This window comes from Octopus bimaculoides, chromosome Z (assembly GCF_046866305.1).
Source record: "Octopus bimaculoides isolate indiv1 chromosome Z, ASM4686630v1, whole genome shotgun sequence".
NCBI lineage: Eukaryota > Metazoa > Mollusca > Cephalopoda > Octopoda > Octopodidae > Octopus > Octopus bimaculoides.
This window is the reverse complement of record NC_142944.1, coordinates 13,841,696-13,868,231: the sequence shown is the minus strand read 5'-3', so window position 1 is coordinate 13,868,231 and position 26,536 is coordinate 13,841,696. Positions and strand designations below refer to the sequence as shown.

The 26,536-nt window shown below is 35.7% G+C and overlaps 1 protein-coding gene across 1 annotated transcript in view; it reads left to right on the top strand.

Moving 5' to 3' along the window:
- Positions 1–26,536, top strand: part of LOC106883329 (transient-receptor-potential-like protein) — a 157,400-nt gene that overhangs the window by 127,308 nt on the left and 3,556 nt on the right. Inside the window, exons 6-8 of the mRNA XM_089365375.1 lie at positions 6,657–7,101; positions 16,294–16,489; positions 20,030–20,242. Of these exons, the coding sequence (XP_089221501.1) occupies positions 6,657–7,101; positions 16,294–16,489; positions 20,030–20,242 (854 nt within the window). The remainder of the gene's footprint in view (positions 1–6,656; positions 7,102–16,293; positions 16,490–20,029; positions 20,243–26,536) is intronic.

Below are 26,536 nucleotides of genomic sequence, written 5' to 3'. Positions count from 1 at the left end.
AGGTAGATAGATAAGTAGGTAGGTAGGTAGGTAGGTAGGTAGGTAGGTAGGTAGGTAGGTAGGTAGGTAGGTAGGTGTGTGTGTGTGTATACACACACATACGCACATAGACATCATCATCATCATCATCATCATTGTTTAACGTCTGCTTTCCATGCTGGCATGGGTTGGACAATTTGATTGAGGACTGGCAAGCCAGAAGGCTGCACCAGGCTCCAATCTGATCTGGCAGAGTTTCTACAGCTGGATGCCCTTCCTAACGCCAACCACTCTGAGAGTGTAGTGGGTGCTTTTATGTGCCACCGGCACAGGGGCCAGTCACACGGTACTGGCAACAGCCACGCTCAAAATAGTTTCTTTTATGTGCCACCTGCACGGGAGCCAGTCCAGCAGCACTGACAACGATCTCGCTCGAATGACCTTACACGTGCCACCGGCACAAGTGCCAGGGCACAGGTGCCATCACGATTTCGCTTATATATACATGTATATATGTATATACATATGTCTATGTGTGTGTGTCTTTCTGTCTTTGTTTGTCCCACATACACACACATGACTTGACAACCGGTGTTGGTGTGTTTACATCCCTGTAACTTAGCAGTTTGGTAAAAGAGACCAATAGAATAAGTACTAGGCTTAAAAACAAAAAATCCTGTGGTCAATTTGTTCAACTAAAAATTCCTTCAAGGCAATGTTTGAGCATGGCCACAATAGAAGGGCCAAGACAAATAAAAGATAAAAGATGTAATGTAGAATTAGTTGGAATTTTTATATCTGGTATATGAGAATTAAGATGTAATGAAATTGCAAAAGTTGGCCCCTCCAACTCTATATATACCCAGGTCTTTTGTCACTTATTCACAAGCTTTGATCAAACTTCCTTCACAATATCTTATCACTTATATTATGGTATTTGAACCTCAAAGGTATGCTCTGGCACTTGCCAGCATCTATATCTCTCTCTTCCTTTACTCAACCATCCCATTTATATTCTGATCCTCCTTCCTTATGAGTATGCCCAACATTTTGCCACTCTCTCTCTCTTTCTCTCTCTTTCTCCTGCACTTCCCTCGGGTTGAGAAATCGTGTATTTTCTTTGAAGTAGCACACCTGTTTTTGTCTTCATTCCTATCTTTCTCACTCCAGCTGGGTAACCTTGTACTTCCTCTACAGCAAGACACCTGTTTTTGTCTCTCTGTCTCACTCTAACCTTTCATCATCTGACACAAGATCACCTCCTCCAATGCCTCCTCCCTTCTTGAAAGTTCTTTTTTTTTATATCTTGCAAGTACTTAGTGACCCTGTCAGTGCAGGTGCCACTTAAAAGCACCCAGTCCACACTGTAAAGTGGTTGGTGTTTGGAAGGGCATCCAGCTGTAAAAACCTTGCCAAAACTGACCTCACCTGTGCTTGAGCCACATAAAAACCACTAAGTCAACTCTGCTGAGTGGTTGGTGTTAGAAAAGGCATCCAGCTGTAAAAAGTCCTGCCAAAATAGTTACAGAAGTCTGGTACAGGCTTCTGCCCAGCCGGCTCTTGTGATACTGTCCAACCCATACTAGCATGGAGAGTGGACATTAAATGTTGATGATGATGAGAGTTGAAATATCTCATATAAATTTAGTATACATAGCCTCTGGTGAGAACAAGAATAATCTCTTAGAGAAAAAGTTGATGGCTGAAAATATCTTTTGGCTTGAAAGACAGTTAGCCTTCAGCCACAATATGAAAATTCCCTATAAAAAACTGAACCTTAGGGTTTTTTTATGCTCGCTAAAAAGTTCTAGAATATTCTATTAGATTGACTTTTTTTATGTCAGTGCCTATTAAAATCAGGAATCAATGATAATTGACTGGAAAAAATGTCAGTTGGTGTTACAAAAAGAATTCAGAAATAAAACCAAAATGAACTCTGATTAACATTACCAAATATGTTAATGTTATTCACTAATGGTTTTGAATTTTAAGCTTAAACATTTCAGGTTCAATTTTGTGGAATGCTATCTGCCAATAAGTATTGGTACATCTGAGGGTATGGTACCAAATAAGTACACTTACCTTAAATGCTTCTTAGAACTTGGTACCATGTGACCAATACTTATTGACAGATAGCCTTCATTGTCATCATCATTTAACGTCCTCCTTCCATGCTGAAAAGTTATAGTGAAACAGAGAGACAGAAATAAGTGTCTTGTTGTAGGGGAGGTACATGGATACCCAGTAAGGGAGAGAGAAATGAGGACAGAAACAGGTGTGCTGCTGTAAAGGAGGTACATGGTTACCCAACCTCAGTGATGAGCAGGAGAAGGAGACAGAGAGAGTGGGAGACAGCAGGAGTGCAAGAGAGAGCAGGAGAGAGATGGTGGAAAAATGCCAAGCAAACTCACAAGAGACAGGGATTAGAATATAAATGGGATGGTTAAGTAATGCAGGAGGGAGATAGTGGCAAAATACCAGACCTACTCACAAGAAATGGGGTCAAGTAAAAGAAGAGAGAGAGAGAGAGAGAGAGAGAGAGAGAGAGAGAGAGAGAGAAAGAGAGAGAGAGAGAGAGAGAGAGAGAGAGAGAGAGAGAGAGAGAGCCTTTCTTGAAATCAAACCTGGAATGATATAAGTTTAAAATTTTTAACATTAGAAAGCTTTTCACATCAAAAAGCTATCTTTGCCCTCAAATCATTTTTTTTTCCTTTTTTTTTTTTTTTGGCGCATATAAAAAGTAGGGCTCCCTAAAGTATCCTGAACAAAAATATACAGTTATATCATTGATATTCCAGAATTTCTTGTTCCAAAATCTTGACAGATTAACCATTTCGCTGCAGCTTCTGTCGTCACATAATTAATAATAATTCATCAGCTCCAACCTACTAATTTATAGATTAATTACTAATTATATGGCACATGTACAGCAACACTCGTCCATCTTTTTTTTTTTTTAACAGTTCCACTTTATTAATGCTTATCAAGGCAACAAGATGGCAGAATCATTAACACATCAGACAATATGCTGAGTAGCATTTCATCTGTCTTCATGTTCTGAGTTCAAATTCCGCCAAAGTTGACTGCTTTTCATCTTTACAGAGTCGATGAAATAAGTACCAGTTGAGCATTGGAGGCAATCATCATCATCATCATTATCGTAATCAACAAGTCTCTCCTCAAAAATTTCAGGCCTTGTGCCTATAGTAGAAAGAATTAATGTTTATGTTTGACAAACACTGACATTATCATATCTCTTACCTCTCAGAGCCAAAGCTAAAGGGAAACTTTAAGCTTTAATGAGCATAGGTGAAGTTGTGGCTGTGTGGTAAGTAGCTTGCTTACCAACCACATGGTTCCTGGTTCAGTCTCACTGTGTGGCACCTTGGGAAAGTGTCTTCTACTATAGCCTCAGGCCAACCAAAGCCTTGTGAGTGGATTTGGTAGACGGAAACTGAAAGAAGCCCGTCGTATATACATATATATATATAATGTGTGTGTGTGTGTGTGTGTGTGTGTGTGTGTGTGTGTGTGTGTGTGTCTGTGTTTGTCCCCCCCAACATCGCTTGACAACTGATGCTGGTGTGTTTATCTCCCCGTAGTTTAGTGGTTCGGCAAAACAGACCGATAGAATAAGTACTAGGCTTACAAAGAATAAGTCCTGGGGTCGATTTGCTCGACTAAAGGCAGTGTTCCAGCATGACCGCAGTCAAATGACTGAAACAAGTAAAAGAGTAAAAGAGTATAGGATCTCTCAAAATTTTGGTAATGCCACTAATAAATGTAGTATAAATATTGCATGTAAACACACACTACACACAACATCACATGAAGTCTTTCATGGAACTAGACTGGCGGTTATGGAGATTCCAAGTTCCTCCTCGCAATATATCTGGATTAAAGGAGGTGTCAGACCATTAAATGCCGGAAAATCGATGGTGCGCATCATCATCATCATCATCATCGTTTAATGTCCGCTTTCCATGCTAGCATGGGTTGTACAACATTATTAACATCACTGATGCATTACACATTTTCCCAAATATTCACCTTATGAAACAAGCAGAAAACTAACACATCAGCTTATATGTTTATTTTAAAGAAATAAGATATTGAATAATGAAAGTAATTAAAGAACATAAATATTCAATAATGAAATTATTTAAAGAGCAAATGTATTTGGATAATGGAAGTATTTAAAGAATAGAATTATTTGCTATCGAAGGCACTTAAAAGAAGAAAGTGTTAGATATGGAAAGCATTTAAAAAAAAAAAAAACCAATACATTTGATATCGAAAGTAAATCAATATGACTAGCATTGTACTGATACACAATTCTAGTCATTGTAATGACGATAATGAAATGAAAATAAATGAACATCTCAGCTACCAATTAATATTGTTCTCTTTCACTCATTTATTCAGTGCATAATATATTTACACATGATTATCATAATTGGTGACTTCCTTTGTTGGTAAACATGTAGCAAGCACATTCATAGTTTGGCTCTTTACCTTTAAGTACCCACATTTTGGCTCATCATCATTGTTTTCTGCAGGTGGTCACATGACCATAACTGTTCATGCCTATTGGATGCATTAAGTCATTCAATCAGACCACTTGTCTGACCAGAAAAGTGTGGTCCTTTTTGAGCCTACCCTTAGCTATTTAAGGATGACTTTTCCCTCTATTTTCTTCAGTGAGGTGGGTCAACACAGTGAAGCTCAGCTCTTTGGCAAAGAGCAAGTTTTATTTTGCTATGCATTCGCAGTGAGGAGAGAATTGTCAGCAGAGATTTTTGTCACCATGCTTTGTGTTTTTCCTACACACATCTTCGTGTTCAATCTGCAAGAAGAACCAATGCATTTTTATTAACAGAATTATTCATATGTATGGTGAGCTGGCAGAAACATTAGCATGCCAGGCAAAATGCTTAGCGGTATTTCATGTGTTCACGTTCTGAGTTCAAATTCCACTGAGGTCGACTTTGCCTTTCATCCTTTCAGGGTCGATAAATTAAGTACCAGTTGCATACTAGGGTGGATGTAATTGTCTTAATCCCTTTGTCTGTCCTTGCTTGTCCCCTCTATGTTTAGCTCCTTGTGGGCAATACAGAAATAAGAATTATTCATGTGTACCAGTTCACTGTATCTTCTATTAGCAGTGAAATAAATGTGGCAGTCAATTTTAATTTGGTATTTCTTGATGTTCTTTATCATGACTCGTTTGAAACCAGAAGATTATAATATTACCAAGGCCTTAGCCACCTTCACCTTTTTCACCTCGTTAAAAACTGTTCAAATTGGATCTTACACTTAACCACAACAAACTGGTGGTGCCAACTTGCAAACATGCCCACATATAAAGAGATACTCATAACCCTTAGAAATTGGTAATTCCAAGGTTCATTGATCATTGCACATGATTGTTACAAACTGGTGACTACCAATGTTTATTGATCATGACAAATTGGTGACCCGAACATTTCATAATCATTACAGATCTTATGTCAACGGTTTTGTCAAAACAGTTTATTGTATGCTTCATATATTAGCTTCAAAATAACATCTTAGCAAATTCTGTCATGTTTATAACGCCATTTATTCCCAATACACATTATTTCTTTCTATCTTTTCTCTTTTGTCTTAATTGAAATGACATTTTAATATTTTCTGAAATTAAGGTGACAAGCTGGCAGTAACATTAACAAGCCAGGCAAAATGCTTAGCAGTATTTTTTCTGTCTTTACGTTCTGAGTTCAGATTCTGTTGAGGTCAACGTTGCCTTTCATCCTTTCAGGGTCGATAAATTAAGTACCAGTTGCATACTGGGATCAATCTAATCAACTGGCTTTCTCCCCAAGAACTGCAGGCCTTATACCTAGAGTAGAAAAGAATATCAGAAGGTGACAAGCTGGCAGAAACGTTAGTGCCCCAGGCAAAATGCTTAGTGGCATTTCATATCTTTACGTTTTGAGTTCAAATTCTGCCAAGGTCAACATTACCTTTCATCCTTTCAGGGTCGATAAATTAAGTACCAGTTGCGTGCTGGGGTCGATCTAATCGACTGGCCCCTTCCCCAAAAATTTCAGGCCTTGTGCCTAGAGTAGAAAAGAATATTTTCTGAAATTATGAGGATGGCAAGCTGTCAGAATCATTAGCACACAAGACAAAATGCTTAGTAGCATTTTGTCCATCTTTAAGTTCTGAGTTCAAATTTCACTGAGGCCAACTTTACCTTTCATTCTTTCAGAGTCGATAAAATAAGTACCATTTGAACACTGGAGCTGATATAGTTGTATGCTGTCAACTGAATGTGACAGTCCCCTGAAGAGAATAATACTACTGTTGGTTAAACCTAGGAAGCTGCACCACTTCCTGTCGGCCTTGACACTAACAGGAAGCGGTGCAGCTTTCTAGATCTAACCAACAGTAATATTATTCCCTTCAGGGAACTGTCGCATTAAGTTGACAGCATACAACTACTTCATCGTATCAATACTGCATAAATCTCTCTGAGAGATTTAGAAATGTATTATTTCTAAAACTGAAGTTGATATAATCAGCTTATCCTTCCTCCTAAATTGCTGGCTTTGTGCCAAAATTTGAAATCATTATTTTCTGAAATTGTCTTACTAAAAGATATGTTTTTTTTCTTTTTCTTTTTTCTTTTCTAGGTTTCATATGGGCTGAATGCAAACAACTGTGGGAAGAAGGGCTAAAAGCATATGTACGCCAATGGTGGAATTGGCTTGATTTTATTATGTTATCACTTTACCTGGCTACATTCTCGTTACGAATCGTAGCTTACATTCAAGTAGAATCAGGGAAATATGGACCCGATAACATGCAAAGGAAAAACTGGCCAGTCAATGACCCAACTCTTATATCTGAAGGACTTTTTGCAGTTGCAAATGTTTTTAGTTTTGCTCGAATTATATTTTTGTTTCAAGCGAATCAACACCTCGGGCCGTTACAAATATCATTAGGTTGCATGTTGATAGATATTGCAAAGTTTTTATTTATATTCTTCTTGGTTTTAACGTCATTTGCGTGTGGTCTAAATCAGCTATATTGGTACTACAACCCAAGCAATAACCCAGGAAATCGAGCATTTTCAACGTAAGTATATATAATCTTTACTCTTTTACTTGTTTCAATCATTTGACTGTGGCCATGCTGGAGCACCGCCTTTAGTCAAGCAAATCAACCCCAGGACTTATTCTTTGTAAGCCTAGTACTTATTCTATCGGTCTCTTTTACCGAGCCGCTAAGTTATGGGGAACATAAACACACCAGCATCAGTTGTCAAGCGATGTTGGTGGGAGAAACACAGACACACAAACTCATACACACACATACATATACATATATATACGACGGGCTTCTTTCAGTTTCCGTCTACCAAATCCACTCACAAGGCTTTGGTTGGCCTGAGGCTATAGTAGAAGACACTTGCCCAAGGTGCCACGCAGTGGGACTGAACCCAGAACCATGTGGTTGGTAAGTAAGCTACTTACCACACAGCCACTCCTACACTTATATATATATAATCTTTGTTTCAATTTTTCATGATCATATATATATATGTGTGTGTGTGTATGTGTACACTTGCGTGTTTTTATATAGAAGTACATTACATTGTGTGTGTGTGTGTGTGTGTGTGTGTGTAGTAATGGGTGATCCCTTTTTTATCTTTTCAAAGAAAGCCTAATTTTTGTTATTAGTGTTATTTTGGTTGTTGTTGTTGTTGTTGTTGTTGATGGTGGTGGTGTTGTTTTGTTGTTGTTTAATTCCATGTCTGTCTTGGTTGGTTTGAGATTGAAGTTATCATCATACTGACCAAAGCAAATACAAAAAAATGAAACTTACTCCCTACTTATATTTTATATTTAATTATAATTCCAGGGAATGCCACCTCCTTTTTCTTTTCTTAACTATTTTTAACCCTTTAACATTCAGATTATTCTGTCAGATGTAAAGATTATTTATTCATTGTTTTGAATTTATCATCCATTATTTCATAGCTTTGAGATTTCAATGATGTGATTGTTTACTTCTAGAATGACATTGCATGGTAGTTGTGAGAGGCCTGATCCAGTCAGTTTGAACATAAAGCTGTTAGAATATTTGAGCCAGATATGGACAGTTTGAATACTAAATGGTTAACCATTACACATAATTGTATATTTTTCTTCATCACTAAGGCAGAAAATTAAATTAAAATATCTTAGCTTACTACACCAAGTGTGTTACCATCTACTTTACTATGGGTAAATGGTACAAAAATTATCTGAAGGCAGTGAAGCACATCAGACAAAATGCCTAGTGGCATTTCTTCTGACTCTTTATATTCTGAACTCAAATCCCACCAAGGTCAGCATTGCCTTACATCTCTCCAGGATTGATAAAATAAAGAATCAGTCAGTTACTAGAGTTGATGTGATCAACTTGCACCCCTCCCCATCAAAATTACTGGCTTTGAACAGACCTAAACATAACAGCATTAGGAGTGGATTGCATAAATGTATGTAGTCTGAGGACATCATTGAAGCAGGAGTGCTTGCTCAATGATGTCAGGTCATTAGCTATGGGTGTGTTAGCCATCAGTGAGACCAAGATTGCTGAGGAATCCATTTTTCAAGGACTTTGAGATCTATACATCCCTGAGCCAACCGGGAATAGAAGTTAGAGTAGCAGTGTTACTTCAGAAAGGTTCAAATCTCTATATATAGTTAATCTTTCTTGAACCCAGACAGTAAGTTGGAGGCCCTGGACATTAAAAGTAATAACAATAAATGCCCTCAGACCAATAGCTTCTTGCAGGGCAGCCAGATTTCTTCAGATGTCTAGAAGTTTTCCCCAGAAATCCTTTTCATTAGTGGATATATGCTTGGATTGTCTGTGGCTAGCTGATAGATCAAGTATAAGAGTCTCTCAAATCTGCTCATATGTTTCCAGCTGACTGAAATTTCTAGAATGCATCCACATCAGGGGCAGTTAGCATCAGTCATCTAGACTGCATCTAGACAAAGTATTCTGTAAGTCAGCAAACAGGAATAGCATAGGGTGTCTACAATTCAAATTAGTCTACTGCATAGACTAGAAATTTGTGATCTGTTCAGTCAGCCTAGATAGGTTGCATAGACAGAGACCCAATTGCTGGAAACTGAAAACGTCTTTCCCAACACTCCAAGTTTGCAGAGATTGGATAAGAGAACTAATTAAGAAGAATTTTACAGAGGCAACCAACAATAACCAATGGTGGTAGAAAGCCTAGAAAAGGGTCATTAGGTTACAGTTAATAAGGTTTAGTAAGGAAAGAGTGGGGGGAAAATCAAGACTAGAAGGAGAGCTAGTTAGTAACCCAGAAGAGATGCTTAGAAGGACTTGCATAGCTGAGAGGGAGGGCAGTAGGGGTAGCACTTTTAAAGGGGCACCACTTTTGGGTCTGCTGTAGGCAACATGTGTTTTGTGGGGTCCAGGGTCAGCAAACAGAAGGGCCACCCCGGGCAGCACACACTCTGGTTACGTTAGTGCTTAGGAGGGGCATTGCAACTGATGTGCTTATAGTAAGATTGGTTCTTGACCAGTTCTTCTATGCTTAACACGAAAATTGCATTATGTGCTTTAAGACATGAGGGAATGAAAACCATTTGATGGGCCCAGATGGCAGAGACACAACATGGTAACAAAGTCACAGTTGAGGTAGATAAGTATTTGGTACTAAAAATAAGTAACCTTCACACCAGTACTCCAGCATGGCCAGTGACTGCAGTCCAAAGACTGCAATGAGTGAACAAAAAAGTGCATTGTCTATGATACAAAAATATTTTATTTAGTTTTATGGAGTGAAAAAACAAAAATACTTAAATGGTTTATTAATTCACTAATAACATAAACATGGTATCTTTAAGAACTCCTGGTGATGTATAGATATCAAAATGTACATCTGCACATTTTTGTAATGTACATTTGTTAATGAGATTTGAACTTCTGACCTACATTTTACATTGAACAGTTATACAGATGATTGATGGTGTGATACATATCTCAAATGCAATATGGAATACTAAACTTTAACAGGCTGTGAACTTTTGCCTTAGTTATACCTTACATGGAACATTAAATAATTATCTGTACTCCAATTGAAAGGAAAGAGAAACTACTCCATCAGATGGGAAAATAAAAATAAGGTTGAATTAATTCAGGTTTTTAAGAAAAATAAGAACATTCTATTTATCAGATAAGATGTTCAGTTTTATTCTTTTATGTTTTGTGTTTTGGGTTTTTTTTTTGATCTGGGGTTAACCAAGAGAAAAAATTTGGAAAATAAGACTGATTATTCCATTTCTGTCAGTGAGTGGAGGTTAAATAAGAGAAAATGAGGAAAATAAGACAAATTACTCAATTTCTTTCAACACGTGCAAGTTAAATGAAACAAATTATTTGAGTTCTTTCATCATCTGGAAGGTAAATAAGAGAAAATGAGAAAATAAGAGAAAAACTGACAATGAGGTTACTTGCAGCTAAAATTGTGCAGATAGTGAATCTCGAAGTCAGTTATTTGTTTGGCACCATCAGCAAATTTTGGGGGAATTTATTTTAACTCACAGTGTCTGTTGGGTAAGAAAATTCAGTAAACAAAAACCGTGTAGATGCAAGTGGATTCGGCAATGCTATGTGATTATAATGTTGTGCAGGAACAAGTTGAAACTAGCTATGGAAGTCTGTTGAACCAAAAGTATTATGACAGTTCAGGAATGTATCCATCATTCTATTTCTTTTGATACAGCAGGAATGATACGGAGCAGTTCTTTAAAGATATTGACAGATTAACAATAAGAATAGGCATAAATGATTCCCAGAAAATAGCATTCTTAAAGCAATTGTATCCATATTCAGTTTTTGAACATGTTTTCTACAATGTTCATAAATCATTTTCATGTAAGAGGGAGATTTTCATGCATGCTACAAATCATGAGTTACAATCATAATAATAATAATAATAATAATCGCAAACTATTTGCTCTAGACTTGCCCAAAACTACTGGAAGTTGTGGCAACATGATGAGGTAGCAAAAGTGTTACATTGGAAACTGTACAAAAAGTGGGGACTAGAGAGAGGCAAGATGTGGTATGAGCACAAACCACAGAGTGACGGAGTCAGAGACTCGCAAAATCTTCTGGGATTTCCCAATCCAAACAGATCAGGTGCTAGAGCATAACAGACCGGACCTAGTAGTGGTGGATAAGGTGCACCACATATGCAATATAGTTGATGTTGCATACCCCTTTGACCTATGAATAGTCAAGAAGGAAGGTGAAAAGATAGATAAATACAATCCTCTTAAGTATGAAATAGCCCAGCTATGGAAAATGAAGAGGGTGGAGATAGTGTCAATTATTGTTGGGTCCTTGGGAACAGTATCGGAAGGCATCAAGAGGAATATAAAGGAAACTGGAATAGAGTGCCCAATAGAACTGTTACAAAAGGTTTGCCTCTTTGGCACAGCCAGAATAATCAGGAATGTATTAGATAGTTGAAAAGAACAGATAACATGGAACCATAGGCTGCAGGTAGGAAGCCCGCTACGCATGCAAGGCACCAGGAGTTCTAATAAACCTATGATAAAAAGAATTATTGATAATAATAATAATAAGAAGAAGAAGAAGAAGAATAGTAATTCTTTCTACTATAGGCACAAGGTCTGCAAATTTTGGGGAGAGGTTTAGTCAATTACACTAATTCCAGTGATTGACTGGGATTTTATTTCGTCTGCTCTGAAAGGATGGAATATAAAGTTGACCTTGCCTCGCTGAAAAGCATTTATTTCTCTCCTTTCATTTATAGATTGTCATCATACAACTACACAACCCTGATCTTCTTGACTTATCAACAGAGAAAAGTAGACCCTCTTACTCTTTCTCTCATTTTTTTTTTCACTAGTCTTCTAGCAGTCAACAAATGATGAAGTTAACTACCTACAGAATGGATAACAGAAATGAAAGTAATCATTGTATAACAGGAACTCGGAAAAAATAATCTTATACGTTGTAATGATGATAATTAAAATCCATTTCAACCAATGATATTTTTTTTCCTCGCTTGCTACATATTATCATTATATGTCTTGTCCCACGTAAATGATATTAATGCTCACTTTCGGCAGTACCAACTCCCAATATGAACAGCAATAAGGAAATAGAAATATAGGATGTGTTAACCCAACCAAACCAAGTTCTCAATCATATAGAGGGGGGTGTGAATAACACTAAATGCTTCCAAATGTACCTTTTTTTTTTCAATTATCTTGCTCTAATCATTCTGGGTTTCTTTTTTGTTGTTGTTTTTAATTTGTTGATATTTCCAAATCCCCTTTACTTTTGTATATTCTCACACATCTTTTATTACCTTCCTAGTTTTAATGTTTAATGTAACAAAATGACTGAAAATGCATCTAATTTCTCTTGATATAACTAAATAAATAAGTGAAAGAACTATAACTTGTTTTATCGGAAGAATTATTACAACATCGAAACAGTGTGAGGCTGTCCTAACAGTGTCTACAAATCTTAGTACCACTATATCCTGGAGTATGCCTGTGCCTCTTCTTATATGCTTTTAGAAATGTTTGTTTCATTCCACTTGTACCAATTGAAAATGGACTGAAAAAGTACAATCCTCAGCTGCTAGAATACATTTAGTTCAACAGTTAGGTAGGTGTAAGTTAAGTTGTATAGTAATTTTCTAAAGTAGATTAGAGTTTCAAATGGTCACTAGAGAGCTTTTTCTTGAAGTAGATGAAACTTAGGGGCTAAATGTATCATTGTTATTATTGTATTGCATCTCCAAGCTTTGTTGTATTATCATTATCAGAACTATCTTAATACAAAAAGGCATTTTGCTTCAGGAGTTTCACCTAAGTGACACCTGTCATCTATATTAAAGGATATCTGGATATTCCTTCCAATATTTCTAGAAACGGTAAGGTGGTAAACTGGCAGAATCATTATCATGCCAATCAAAATAAATGCTTTGCAGTATTCATCTGCCTTTACATTCTGGTTCAAATTCCACCGAGGTCAGCTTTGCTTTTTATCCTTTCAAGGTCAGTAAAATAATTACTATTTTAGCATTAGGGGTCTATGTAATTGATTTAATTCCTTCCCCCAAATTACTGGCCTTGTGCCAAAATTTGAAACCAGGATTTCTAGTGGTAATGGCCTACTTTTCTGTGTTGTAAATATTGTTGTTTTTGATACCTCATTCAAGCTCAATTTGTGCATCTAAAGCAGAATGAAGGCACATGGCTTAGTGGTTAGGATGTTGGACTCCTGATTGTAAGATTGTGGTTTCAATTCCTGGATCAGGCAATGCATTGTGCTCTAGGGCAAAACACTTTATTTCACATTGTGCCAGTCTACTCAGCTGGCAAAAATGAGTAATCCTACAAAGGACTGGCTTCCCATCCAGGTAGGGAGTTTATATGCCATGGAAACCGGGGAACCGGCCCTTATGAGTTGGTGTGACTCAAGAAAATAATTTTACCTTCTACCTAAACCAGAGATAACTCTTTGATTTATATATAGGAAATCCAGTTTTCAAAGACATTGATAATGTAAATGCATGCTTTTATGGTTGGTCTCAGAAAACTGTGGTATTTCCATTATGTTTTGGGTTTTTAATTAATCTGTAGTATCATCTTCTTTTTGTATTGATTCTTCCATTTCTGCATGGGATCTGTTGAAATGCCTCCATAGATTTGTGAGAACTTCCCTCCCTTTTTTTAATTTTTTTCTTATTTGTATGTAGTTACAGTAATCCCTCGATTATCACAGGTATTACATTCCAAACCCCCCCCCCCCCATTGATAGGTAAAAATCCACAAAGTAGAAACAGCACTATACTGTGTTATTTTTTTATTATTATTTTTATAATTTCTATATATTTCTTTTATTATAAATGCAAAACAACACCATGGAAGAATCAGTGTAAGCTTAACCCTTTCGTTACTAATCCGGCTGGAACTGACTCTGGCTCTGAGTACATAAGTTCTGAATTAAAATCTTCCACCAAACCTTAGTCACAAATTATGTTCCTAACACTAGCTTAATGATAACTAAGTTATTTTACTAAATTCTTTATATTTAAAGTAATTGAAAGAAACACAGAGCATCTCAACAGAAATATGGTAACCAAAGGGTTAAAATATATAATAGAGAAACAATTCTTAACCCTTTAGATACCAACCTGGCTGAAACCACTTCTGGCTCTGAGTACAAATGTCTTGTTTACAAAAGTTTTGAATTAAAATCTTCCACCAAACCTTAGTCACAATTTATGTTCCTAACACTAGCTTAATGATAACCAAGTTATTTAACTAAATTCTTTACTATATTTAGAATTAATTAAAAGAAACACAGAGCATCTCAACAGAAATATGGTAACAAAAGGGTTAAAATATATAATAGAGAAACAATTCTTAACCCTTTAGATACTAACCCAGCTAAAACTGCCTCTAGCTCTGTAGTACAAATGTCTTGCTTTCATAATTTCTGAATTAAAATCTTCCACCAAACCTTAGTCACAATTTATGTTCCTAACACTAGCTTAATGATAATTAAGTTATTTTACTAAATTCTTTGTTATATTTAAGGTAATTGAAAGAAACACAGAGCATCTCAAAATAAATACACTAACGAAAGGGTTGAATAATAAACCATGATAGGTGAACTGCGATATGGCAGGGGATTACTGTATTCGTAAATGTTGTTCTATTTCTACTACTAGCATATTTTTATTATTGTATATTATAAATTTTTGTACATTCAATAGTGTATTCAGATATTTTTTTTTTCCTTATTTCTTTACTTCCTTCTTCTCTGTTAATCTTACATCTCTTTCAAGGTGCTTTTGTATAACTGTTTGGTGTAGTGTAGATATATGTTTATGACTCACTGATGTATTGTTCCTTTGCTCCAGGCTATTTTTTAATTTTGCTTCTATTTTATCAAGCTTTACCAATATGACTGCTACAAATTTGCTATTACTGGTTTAGGTGCATTAGTGGAAACTTAAGTCGTATCTATTTTGCAATAAATACAAACATGTTTATTCATATGCTTTCTATATACTGAAGTTGAACATTTTAACCAAAAAAGAAAAGCAATCGTATCTCTGCAACATGTTTCTTGCTGTTACAACAGTGAGGAGGGTCTTTTCATAAAATAAAGTATGGCTTCTCCAACATATGTTGCAGTCATTTTATCATTATTATTAATAGTTGTAGAAGTAGTTTTAGTATTCTGTCGAGATCGACTTTGCCTTTCACCCTTTCAGGGCCAATGAAATAAGTATCACTTGAGCACTGGGGTTGATGTATTCAGCTAGGCCCCTTCCTCAAAATTTCAGGCCTTATGCCTACAATAGAAATGATTATTACTCTTTTACTCTTTTACTTGTTTCAGTCATTTGACTGTTGCCATGCTGGAGCACCGCCTTTAGTCGAGCAAATCGACCCCAAGACTTATTCTTTATAAGCCTAGTACTTATTCTATCGGTCTCTTTTGCTGAACCGCTAAGTTGCGGGACGTAAACACACCAGCATCGGTTGTCAAGTGATGTTGGGGGGGACAAACACAGATACACAAACATATATACACACACACACATATATATACATATACATATATATATATATATATATATACGACAGGCTTCTTTCAGTGTCCGTCTACCAAATCCACTCACAAGGCTTTGGTCAGCCCAAGGCTATAGTAGAAGACACTTTCCCAAGGTGCCACGCAGTGGAAATGAACCCGGAAACATGTGGTTGGTAAGCAAGCTACTTACCACACAGCCACTCCTGCGCCTATACACAGCCACTTCTGCACCTATTATTATTATTATTATTATTATTGTTCAGTAGTCTTATTTTTATAACATGCTTTCACTTCACTACCAAGCGCAGCTCTGTGTGCCTTGGGTATGTGCTGTGGTTTGCTGTGGTGCTCTTATGGTTACTGTATTGAAAGTGTTTTGCGTAGGATGTGTGCAGTGCCCAGTAGTGCAATTTTCTGTATGTTATATATATTTGTAAGTCCTGGTGTTTTTGTTATGTATTTGTCTGAATATTTTTTTTATTATGTATTTGTCTGAATATTTTTTTTATTATACCTAAGGCACCTATTATTATTATTATTATTATTATTATTATTATTATTATTATTATTATTATTATTTATCATCATCATTGTCATCGTCATCATTATTATTATTGTTGTTATTATTTCTGTTTTTATTTTTTTCAGGCTTGGGGCTAGTTATGGAACTCTGTTCTGGTCGTTGTTTAGCTTAACTCAGCTAAAAGATATCAAGATTGAAGATGGACCGAAATTTACAGAATTAATGGGCGAAATCTTGTTCATGGCATACCATGCCATGGCTATCATTGTTTTAATCAATATGTTAATTGCTATGATGTCAAATTCATATCAAGAAATTGAGGTAAGTCGACTTCGCTGTCAGTTTTTGTTTGGTGGCGGTGGCAGTGGCGGCGGTGGCGGCGGCGGCGGCGGTGGCGGCGGCGGCGGCGGCGGCGGCGGCGGCGGTGGCGGCGGCGGCGGCGGCGGCGGCGGCGGCGGCGGTGGCGGCGGCGGCGGCGGCGGCGGCGGCGGCGGCGGCGGCGGCGGCGGCGGCGGTGGTGGTGGTGGCATTGTTGACAACAGTGGTGTCATTGCCATCGTCATCATCATCATCATCATCATCATCATCATCAACATGACCATCATCATCATCAGCAGCAGCATAACCATTACCATCAGCCATTATTATCACCATCATCAACATCAACGACCATCGCCATCAACATCATCATCATCATCATCATCATCATGAACATAACCATCACCATAACTATTAGCAACATCAACATAACTATCACCATCACCATCATCATCATCAACATAAGCATCATCAACATAAGCATCACCATCATCATCATCAACATAACCATCATCAACATAACCATCATCATCATTGTCAACATGACCATCATCATCATCTCCTATGATACAATCTTCCTGTTTTAAAATGATCTTAATTAAAACCTTTAATCAAACTTTCATGTTAATTTATGTCTCAAAACTCTAGCTTAACTGTGACAAAGTTATTTTACTAAATTCCTCGTTATTTTGAAAATTAATTGAAACAAAAGCAGTGCCTTTCAGTAGCAATATGGTAACAAAAGAGTTAAAATTATCTAAATTGAAAACTTTTAGCAAAATTTCATGTTAGCTTGCTTACCAACCACATGGTTCTGGGTTCAGTCCCACTGCATGGCACCTTGGGCAAGTGTCTTTTACTATAGCCTCAGGTCAACCAAAGCCTTGTGAGTAGATTTGGTAGACGGAAACTGAAAGAAGCCTGTCGTATATAAAATAAGTACTAGGCATTCAAAGAATAAGTCCTGGGGTCGATTTACTCAACTAAAGGCGGTGCTCCAGCATGGCCACAGTCAAATGACTGAAACAAGTAAAAGAGTAAAAGAGTCTTAAATCCTAGCTTCATATTAACAGTTATTTTACTAAATTCTCGATTATTTTCAAAATTAATTAATACAATGTGTATTTCAACAGAACTATATGGTAACAGAAGAGTTAGAGTGATCTAAATTAAAACCTTTCACCAGAATTTCATTTTAATTTGTGTCCCAAACACTAGTTTAATATGATGGTTACTCTTTTACTCTTTTACTTGTTTCAGTCATTTGACTGTGGCCATACTGGACCACCGCCTTTAGTCGAGCAAATCGACCCCAGGACTTATTTTTTGAACGCCTAGTACTTATTCTATCGGGTCTCTTTTGCTGAACCGCTAAGTTACGGGGACGTAAACACACCAGCATCGGTTGTCAAGCGATGTTGGGGGGACAAACACAGACACACAAACATATACACACACATACATATATATATATATATATATATATATATATATATACGACGGGCTTCTTTCAGTTTCCGTCTACCAAATCCACTCACAAGGCTTTGGTCGGCCTGAGGCTATAGTAGAAGACACTTGCCCAAGGTGCCACACAATGGGAATGAACTCAGAACCATGTGGTTCGTAAGCAAGCTACTTACCACACAGCCACTCCTGCGCTTGGTTGTTAATTGTAAAATTTTCATTATTTTCATAATTAATAGAAATAAAAGCATAATATTTCAACTGAAAAATGATAACAAAATGGAATTAAATATTAAATGTTCTATATTGAAATATACATTTTTGGAACTTTTACCATTTGAATTTGGATATTAAAAAGGTTAGTGAAGGCGCATGGCTTAGTGGTTAGGGCATTCAGCTTACAATCATAAGGTTGTGAGTTCGATTCCCGGCAACGCGTTGTGTCCTTGGGCAAGACACTTTATTTCACATTGCTCCAGTCCACTCAGCTGGCAAAAATGAGTAGTACCTGTATTTCAAAGGGCCGGCCTTGTCACGCTATGTGTCACACTGAATCACCCTGAGAACTACGTTAGGGGTACACGTTTCTGTGGATTGCTTAGTTACTTGCACGTTAATTTCACGAGCAGGCTGTTCCGTTGATCGGATCAAGTGGAACCCTCATCATCGTAACCAACAGAGTGCTCCTTTAAAAAGGTCATAAAGAAATATTAATTTTCCAAACAGATCATGATGGTAAATTGAGAACTCTTCATATGTACAAACAAAAGTAAAAAAAATAAAAAAATAAACAATGCATTGCAGCAGAGATTTTCTTTCCCATCATGGTAACTATGTGGTAAGAAGTTTGCTTCCCAACCACATGGTTCCAAGTTCAGTTCCCATAGTGCAAGGTTGACTAATGTCTTGTAAGCAAATTTTTATAAAAATTTCATGTTAATTTATATTCCAGATCCTAGCATCATAGTGACGGTTATTTTACTAAATTCTTCATTATTATTAAAATTAATTAAAACAATGTGTATTTCAACAGAAATATGGTAACTGCCTTCTACTTCAGTCCCGGAGCCAACCAAACTTGTGTGAGTGGATTTGGTTGAGGGAAACTGAAAGAATTTTCTTTATATATATCATAAATTCATATCATAAATATATATCATAAATATATCATAAATCTCTTATCTTTTACTTATTTCAGTCATTAGACTGTGGCCATGCTAGCGCACTGCCTTGAAGAATTTTTAGTTGAATGAATTGCCCCCACTACATATTATTTTAAAACCTTGTTCTTACGCTATCAGTCTCTTTTGCTGAACTGCTAAGTTACAGGGATAAAAACACGTCAACATCGGTTGTAAAGCAGTAGTGGGGGGTACAAACACACACACACACACATACACACACAGGCAGGCACACATACACACACACGCACACACACACGCACACACACACACACACATACACACACGCACACGCACACGCACACATACACACACACACACACACTCACATACATACATACTGCTTGGAGACGCAAGGCATGTTATAAAAATCAGCCTAAGCACTTGCCTTCACGGCAAGAAACTCTTATTTTCATATTGTGTATATGAAGGGCTTCCACACAGTTTCTTTGTAAAAAAAATTAAAATGTTGCTTACAAGGCATTAGTCAACCTGGTGCTATAGTAGAAGACACTTTCCCAAAGTTCCAAGCAGTAGAACTGAACCTAGAACCAACTTGTTACAAACCACATGACTATATCTGTGCTGAGTATTATGTATATAATTTTTAATGTGTTCATAGGATTGAGAACAGCAGATGTGAGTACAACCCCTAAAATTTTTGTTCGGGCAATGAAAAATGCTTCAAAAGTCCTTGTGAAAAACTGATTTTGCACACCCTAGGAAAATTTCATTCCTGCATTTTACAAATGTTTCTAATTTTTAAAGGAACTATGCACTTTGGTCATCAAAGTAAATTTGTTTTTCAACAATAATTTCTTTACATGCTTTTAAATGATACAAATCTTTAATTTTTCCTTTCTTTTCTTTTCTTTTTCTCTCTCTATTTCTTTCAAAGAATCATGCTGATATGGAGTGGAAGTTTGCCCGATCCAAACTTTGGATGGGTTATTTTGATGAAGGTTCAACATTGCCACCTCCATTCAACCTAATAATAAGTCCTAAATCTGTATATTATTTTCTACGCATCATTAAACAACTTATTTGTCGATGCGTAACACACAACAAGCATCGTAAACCAAGAAGAAAATCTGTTGAAGGCACTATCAAGGTACGGATCATACAACGATAAAGGGGAAAATTTCCTCTTGGTGTACTCATGTATTGAAATCTTACTTTTGTTTATTTGCTGTTTTGCTTTAAATATTCTTTGAGGACTCAACTAAAATCATTACAATTCTATATTTCTGAAACGAGGAATTCTTATACTATGTGTTAGTCAGATTGGTATCCTCATCTTAGTTATCGCTTTCCACTACATTTCACCTGTTGTATGCTCCAGCCTTATTTTAGGTGCCTGTGATTCACTTTAGTGAATTACCTGGTATTGAACTCAGAAGCTTTAGGTGACTGCACTGCATTAGGTAGACACTTGAAGAAGGCTGGAGTGTACACAGCCAAAATGTAGTGAAAGCAAAAGCCAAGATGAGGACACTGTTCCGACTAAGACATAATATAAAATCATTACAGTATTTAGTTTCATATGTGTTCAAATCATGATATGGTTCTCTTTATTTTGTTGATTAACCTTTTTTTTAACCTCTGTAGTTCACAAGATAAATACCAGTTATAAATTATGATCCTTTCCATTAACTATATGTTTCCTTGAGAAAATATTTGGCCTTGAGCCTCTTCAAAAGTCAATATTTATTGGCCTCATATAGAATTATGATTCCCAAATATTGGCAGCATGTTTCTAATGTCTGGTTATCGGATATATATTTTTAACTTCAATTATATTGCTAATATCCTTCACAAAAGGCAAGAAGTCTTATTATTTTCTTTCTATGCTAAGGCAGCAAGCTGGTAAAATCGTTAGCACACCAGACAATATGCTTAGCAAAACTTCCAATTCTTTACATTCTCAGTTCAAATGCTGCGATAGCTGGCTTTGTTTTTCATCCTTTTGAGGCTGATAAAAAAAAAGTACCAGTTGAGCACTGGGATTAATACAATCAATTTTCCTCCTTCCCTCAAAATTCCTAGCCTCATACCAAACTTAGAAAGAATTATTCTTCTCTTACAATTAAGTTTCTTCTGCCTATAAAAGAAAACATTTGCTAACCTAGTATTGCAATCCTTGTACAATTGAGATAAACTTTTCATGATGTTTTTGGTCATTGAAAATGTACAAGTGACCAAAAATCTCATTTCTTTATCTCTTATATATATCAAGCTCTCTGCCTCTTAGTGAAAAAGTATATAAATAGTTTCAATTAGAAAACTCTGAGCTATGTCTGCATTCAATGAGCTATTTCTGCAATCCCAATTTGGTTTATGGTTTTTAATTATTATCACTTTGTTAAAATGGGAAAATGGATACTTCAGACAACCTTAAGTGTAATTAGATCTCATTTAGTTTCTTCCGTGAAGAAGGAGTCTTGTGCTTACAGAAAAAAGAATTCAATATTCATTAAAATATTGAGTCACAATATCTGAGGTGTACAGACAAGCTTATAACAGTCCATATACAAGACTCAGTTTCAATACTCAATTCAAAGTCCTGAGTTTAACTACTGATTGGGTTAACTTTGAAACTATTTCCATTCCATTATGCTGTGCATAATTCTGGAAACAGAAAAATAGGCTTAAATACATGTACTTTCTTAAGAAATCATCATTGTGATAATCCAATAGGAAGGAAAAAAAAAACTTATCATTTTATGGGACCCAAATTAAATGATGAAGTTGTTTTTTCCCTGATTGGTCTTAATTGATTGGATCTGTGAATGACCAAAAGCAATTTTATCCAAGACTAGCCAATCTTTTCTCAAATATTGTATACTCACAGCCGGCAGAATCAGTAGCATGCTTGACAAAATGCTTAACTACATTTCATCCCTCCTTGTGTTCTGAGTTCAAATTCCACTGAGGTCAACTTTGCCTTTTACCCTTTCAGGGTCAATGAAATAAGTACCAGTTATGCACTGGGGTCGATGTCATTGACTAGCCCCTCCCACAAAATATCAGGCTTCGTGCTTTTTTAGAAAAGATTATTATCCTATGTGTCTCTGTTTAAAAATGGTATAATTTGAAGAAAATTTGGCTGTTATTTCTCACATGTCAAGCAACTATGTAGAGGTTCCTCATTTTATAAAACAATAGCAGGTAATATCATTGTTTGTCAGATCCTAAGGAAGTACAACTCATGACTACACATTACAACTAATCTAGTGTACCATTAGTATTGTATCATTAGATAATTTATATACTACCAGAGAGGTAATGGTTAAAACCAATAATATTACTGATGACTATAAGGTGGTGAGCTGGCAATGTTGTTAGCACACCAGGCAAAATGGTCTGTTTTTAAGTTCTGAGTTCAAATTCCACCAAAGTCGACTTTGCCTTTCATCCCTTCAGGGTTGATAAAATAAATATTGGTAAAATAAGTATTAACACTCTCCCAAAAATTACTGGCCTTGTGTCAAAATTTGAAATAATGTCATTGATGATTATAGTAGATCACATATTTGTCTGTACCCTGGTATCTGCATTTAGTTGAGGTCATGCTGATGTCCTTGAATAGATCAGGAACTACCTCTGGGTACATTCCTCTCCCTTAAAATGCACTGTTGGCCCCATCTCTCGAGAAACCATTTCAGTTACAGAATATTTGCATTCATAAAAATCTTTTTATAATATGGAGTTTCCAGACTCACAATCATGAAGTCATGAGATCGATTCCTGGACCAGGCTGTGTGTTATGTTTTTGAGCAAGACACTTTATTTCACATTGCCTCGGTTCACTCATCTGTAGAAATGAGTCGCAACATCACTGGTGCCAAACTGTATCAGCCTTTGCATTTCCCTTAGATAACATCAGTGACATGTTGAGAGGATGTTGGTATGCATGGTCAACTACTGGTCTTCCATACAAAAAACTTTACCCAGACTTGTACCTAGGAAGGTAGTTTTCTAGGTGCAATCCAATGTCATCCACGACCAAATGGGGTCCTTTTACCATTTATAACACAAACAAAACATATTTTCCCATTGAACTGTATGCTTAATTTCCATGTTAGATGGAAGTAAAAAGAAAAAAAACGTCTAAAAGCTTCCTGTTATGGGACACATTGATACAACGTATAAGATTTTCAAAAGCACAAAACTCCCATGCATATTAAACTTCCCGATACTTCATTACTGAAAGTTGTTTCAAGAACCAAATATACTTACCTGCAGAGCAAGACATAATTAAAATACATTATAAAACCTTTGAGATAAAAAAATTAATAATGCACTGTCCCGACCTTTTCCGTTTATTGTCTTTCAAAGTACGTTAAGTGATTTACGTTTAACACACTGGATTATCCTGTTTAGCTGCCAGACTGACAAGATTTTAAAAAAACATTGACTTGAAATAATTATGAGACAATAAAGTGCCAGAGAAATGCATGGATAAAAAGTTCATGACACAAGCACATGGCATCCCTATTGATCCCCTCTTGCATTGCACATAAGACATGACATGCGTCTTCCACTATAACAATGAATTGACCAATACATTAGGAGTGGAATTTAGGTGATGGAAACTGTGTGCATTTCAGTCGTATAATATATATTATACAAATATATATATATATATATATATATATATATACAATATACATACATGCATACATACATATATACATATATATATATTATCAGGTGGTGCAAAAGTATGTATACATGTTTATATACATATATACACATATAAGTATATACATATGTGTGTGTGCATGTACACATATACACACACACACACACACATACACACACACACACACACACACACACACATATATATATATATATATATATATATATATATATATATATATATATATAAATAAGCAACAAGGATATCCAAAGTTAATGCAGTACAATCGTTTCATGCAACTCCATTTATTTAAGCAATGTGAACATTACATTAAATGTAAAATGCATTTTACATTTAATGTAATGTTCACATTGCTTAAATAAATGGAATCGCATGAAACGATCGTACTGCATTAATTTTGAATATCCTTGTTGCTTATTTTGATTTTAATCACCTTATTTTGGAATTGTTTGGATAATGCCATACTTAATTCTGGTGCCTAAACTTAAGTACCATATTCACCTTGAATCTAAATTTTATATGTATATATATATATATATATATATATATATTGCAAAAGTCTAAGGTCCTGCTAGCGTGTAAAGTTAGGGGAAGCACTTGAGCTGAATATTGGGCTGTGGACACTGTCAGGTTCCAGGTTGCCATAGCTAAGTGTAACTTAGAGCTAGATAAGTAGAAAATATTTCAGATTTTTGGTATCTCTACCAACAAGTGCTGTGTAAATAATGCATGTAAACACATGGCATGCACAACGCCGCCTGTGGTCATGCAGAGAAGTAGATTTTGTGACAACTGGAATTTCAAGCAACCACTTACAATATATCTGCATTAAAGGACAGATGTACCAGTCCTTCATTTGCTGGAAAACCAATGGTGTCCCAGCTTATATACATATATATATATATATAGATACACATACACATATATATATATACACAGGTTGGTGCAAAAGTAGGCATACAGTTATGAAAAAAAGAAAACACATTACAATACACATTTATTAGTATAAAAAAAAAATTAAAAGTTATGATAAAAGTATTATTATAGTTAAGATAAATGCATTATTATGATTAACGACTCTGAAAATATCAAAAAATGAGACTAACTAATTTAATGTGCTAATAATTTTAATGAATTAAGTATTTATAACATTGATGTAATACTTACTGTATACCTACTTTTGCACCTGCTATATATATATATATATATATATATATATATATATATACACACACATATATATACACATATACACACACACACACATATATATATATGTGTATATACATATGCATATATATATATATGTATATATATGTATGTATACATGTATCTATATATATATATATGTGTATATATATATATATATATATATATATATATATATATATATATATATAATGAATGAGGAAAACAGGAAATGAGTTTTGCAAGGATCTTTATTCAGCACAACAATCGTTTCAACCCATCCTGCATCTGTCCCTTACAGTTGGGATATAATACATACATCTAGTTGTGTTGCATCTATCAATGTAGGTAGTATCTCGTCCGGTGTTTGATGTGAATAAAATACATTACTACGTATACTGAGATTCTCTTGGCATGTTGTTGTTGCCCATAGAGTGCTTATAAACTCAATTAACACTGCAGAGTTCCTGATGTAGATCCAGTGACAATTATATCTTAACTGTGAGTGACATCAGGTAGCCTAAACAGTGGAAGTGCTTTGATCGGCATGTTACTTAACATACACTCAAAGTCCAAATAATTACCTATATATATAAATATATACACACACACACACACATGATAGGTGTATACATATATATAAACTCGCACGGACACACACATATATATATAATCACTCAGTGATTGATAAGCCCTAAAAGAAGTACATTCTAAATTTTAGAGCAGTGATAATTAATAGAGTTGTTCATTATGGCAGGTCAGGGAGTTACTATTGGTTTTGCACCTATACTGCTAAGATTTCTATACTTGTGAAAACAATGTTGATTCCCAGACTGGCCATAACCAACAAAAATATTATTAATACAAAATATATATAAACATATATACAGTATATATAAATATACATACATCTATATAAACACACACACGCACACGCATATATGTGTGTGTGTGTATGTGCATACATGTTTGTGTGTTGGCATTTCTATCTTCATTGCCAAAGTATATTGGTGGAAGATTTCAAAAACCAATGCTCTTTGAACAAAATCCTTTTGTGGCAGTTTTTTTGTTCTGCAAAAATGCAGTGAACCAGTGATTGACCACTTTCAGACATATAACCAATAATGTTATGGCTTACCAATTCCAATATACAGAAAGAAAGACTAAGATGGGATCTCATACCAGATTTCCAATACACTATTTCTCTACAAAAACAAATACTGGACATTGATTACCAAATAAAAACAGAGAATAGAGAAATAAGCAAATAGAAACCTGTTGGGTTTATTATTAGTTTCCACATTGCTACATAAAATGATATTACTATATGCAAATTATATGGAATGAACTGGCAGAATCATTAACATAGCAGACAAAATGCTTCGCAACATTTTCCCTCCAGCTTTACATTCTGAGTTCAAATTTCACTTATGTCAACTTCGCCTTTCATCCTTTGAAGGGTCAAAAAAAATAAGTATCAGTTAAGCAGGGGGGATGGGGTCGATGTAATTGACTAGCCCCTAATTCCCACTAAATTTCAGGCCTTGTTCT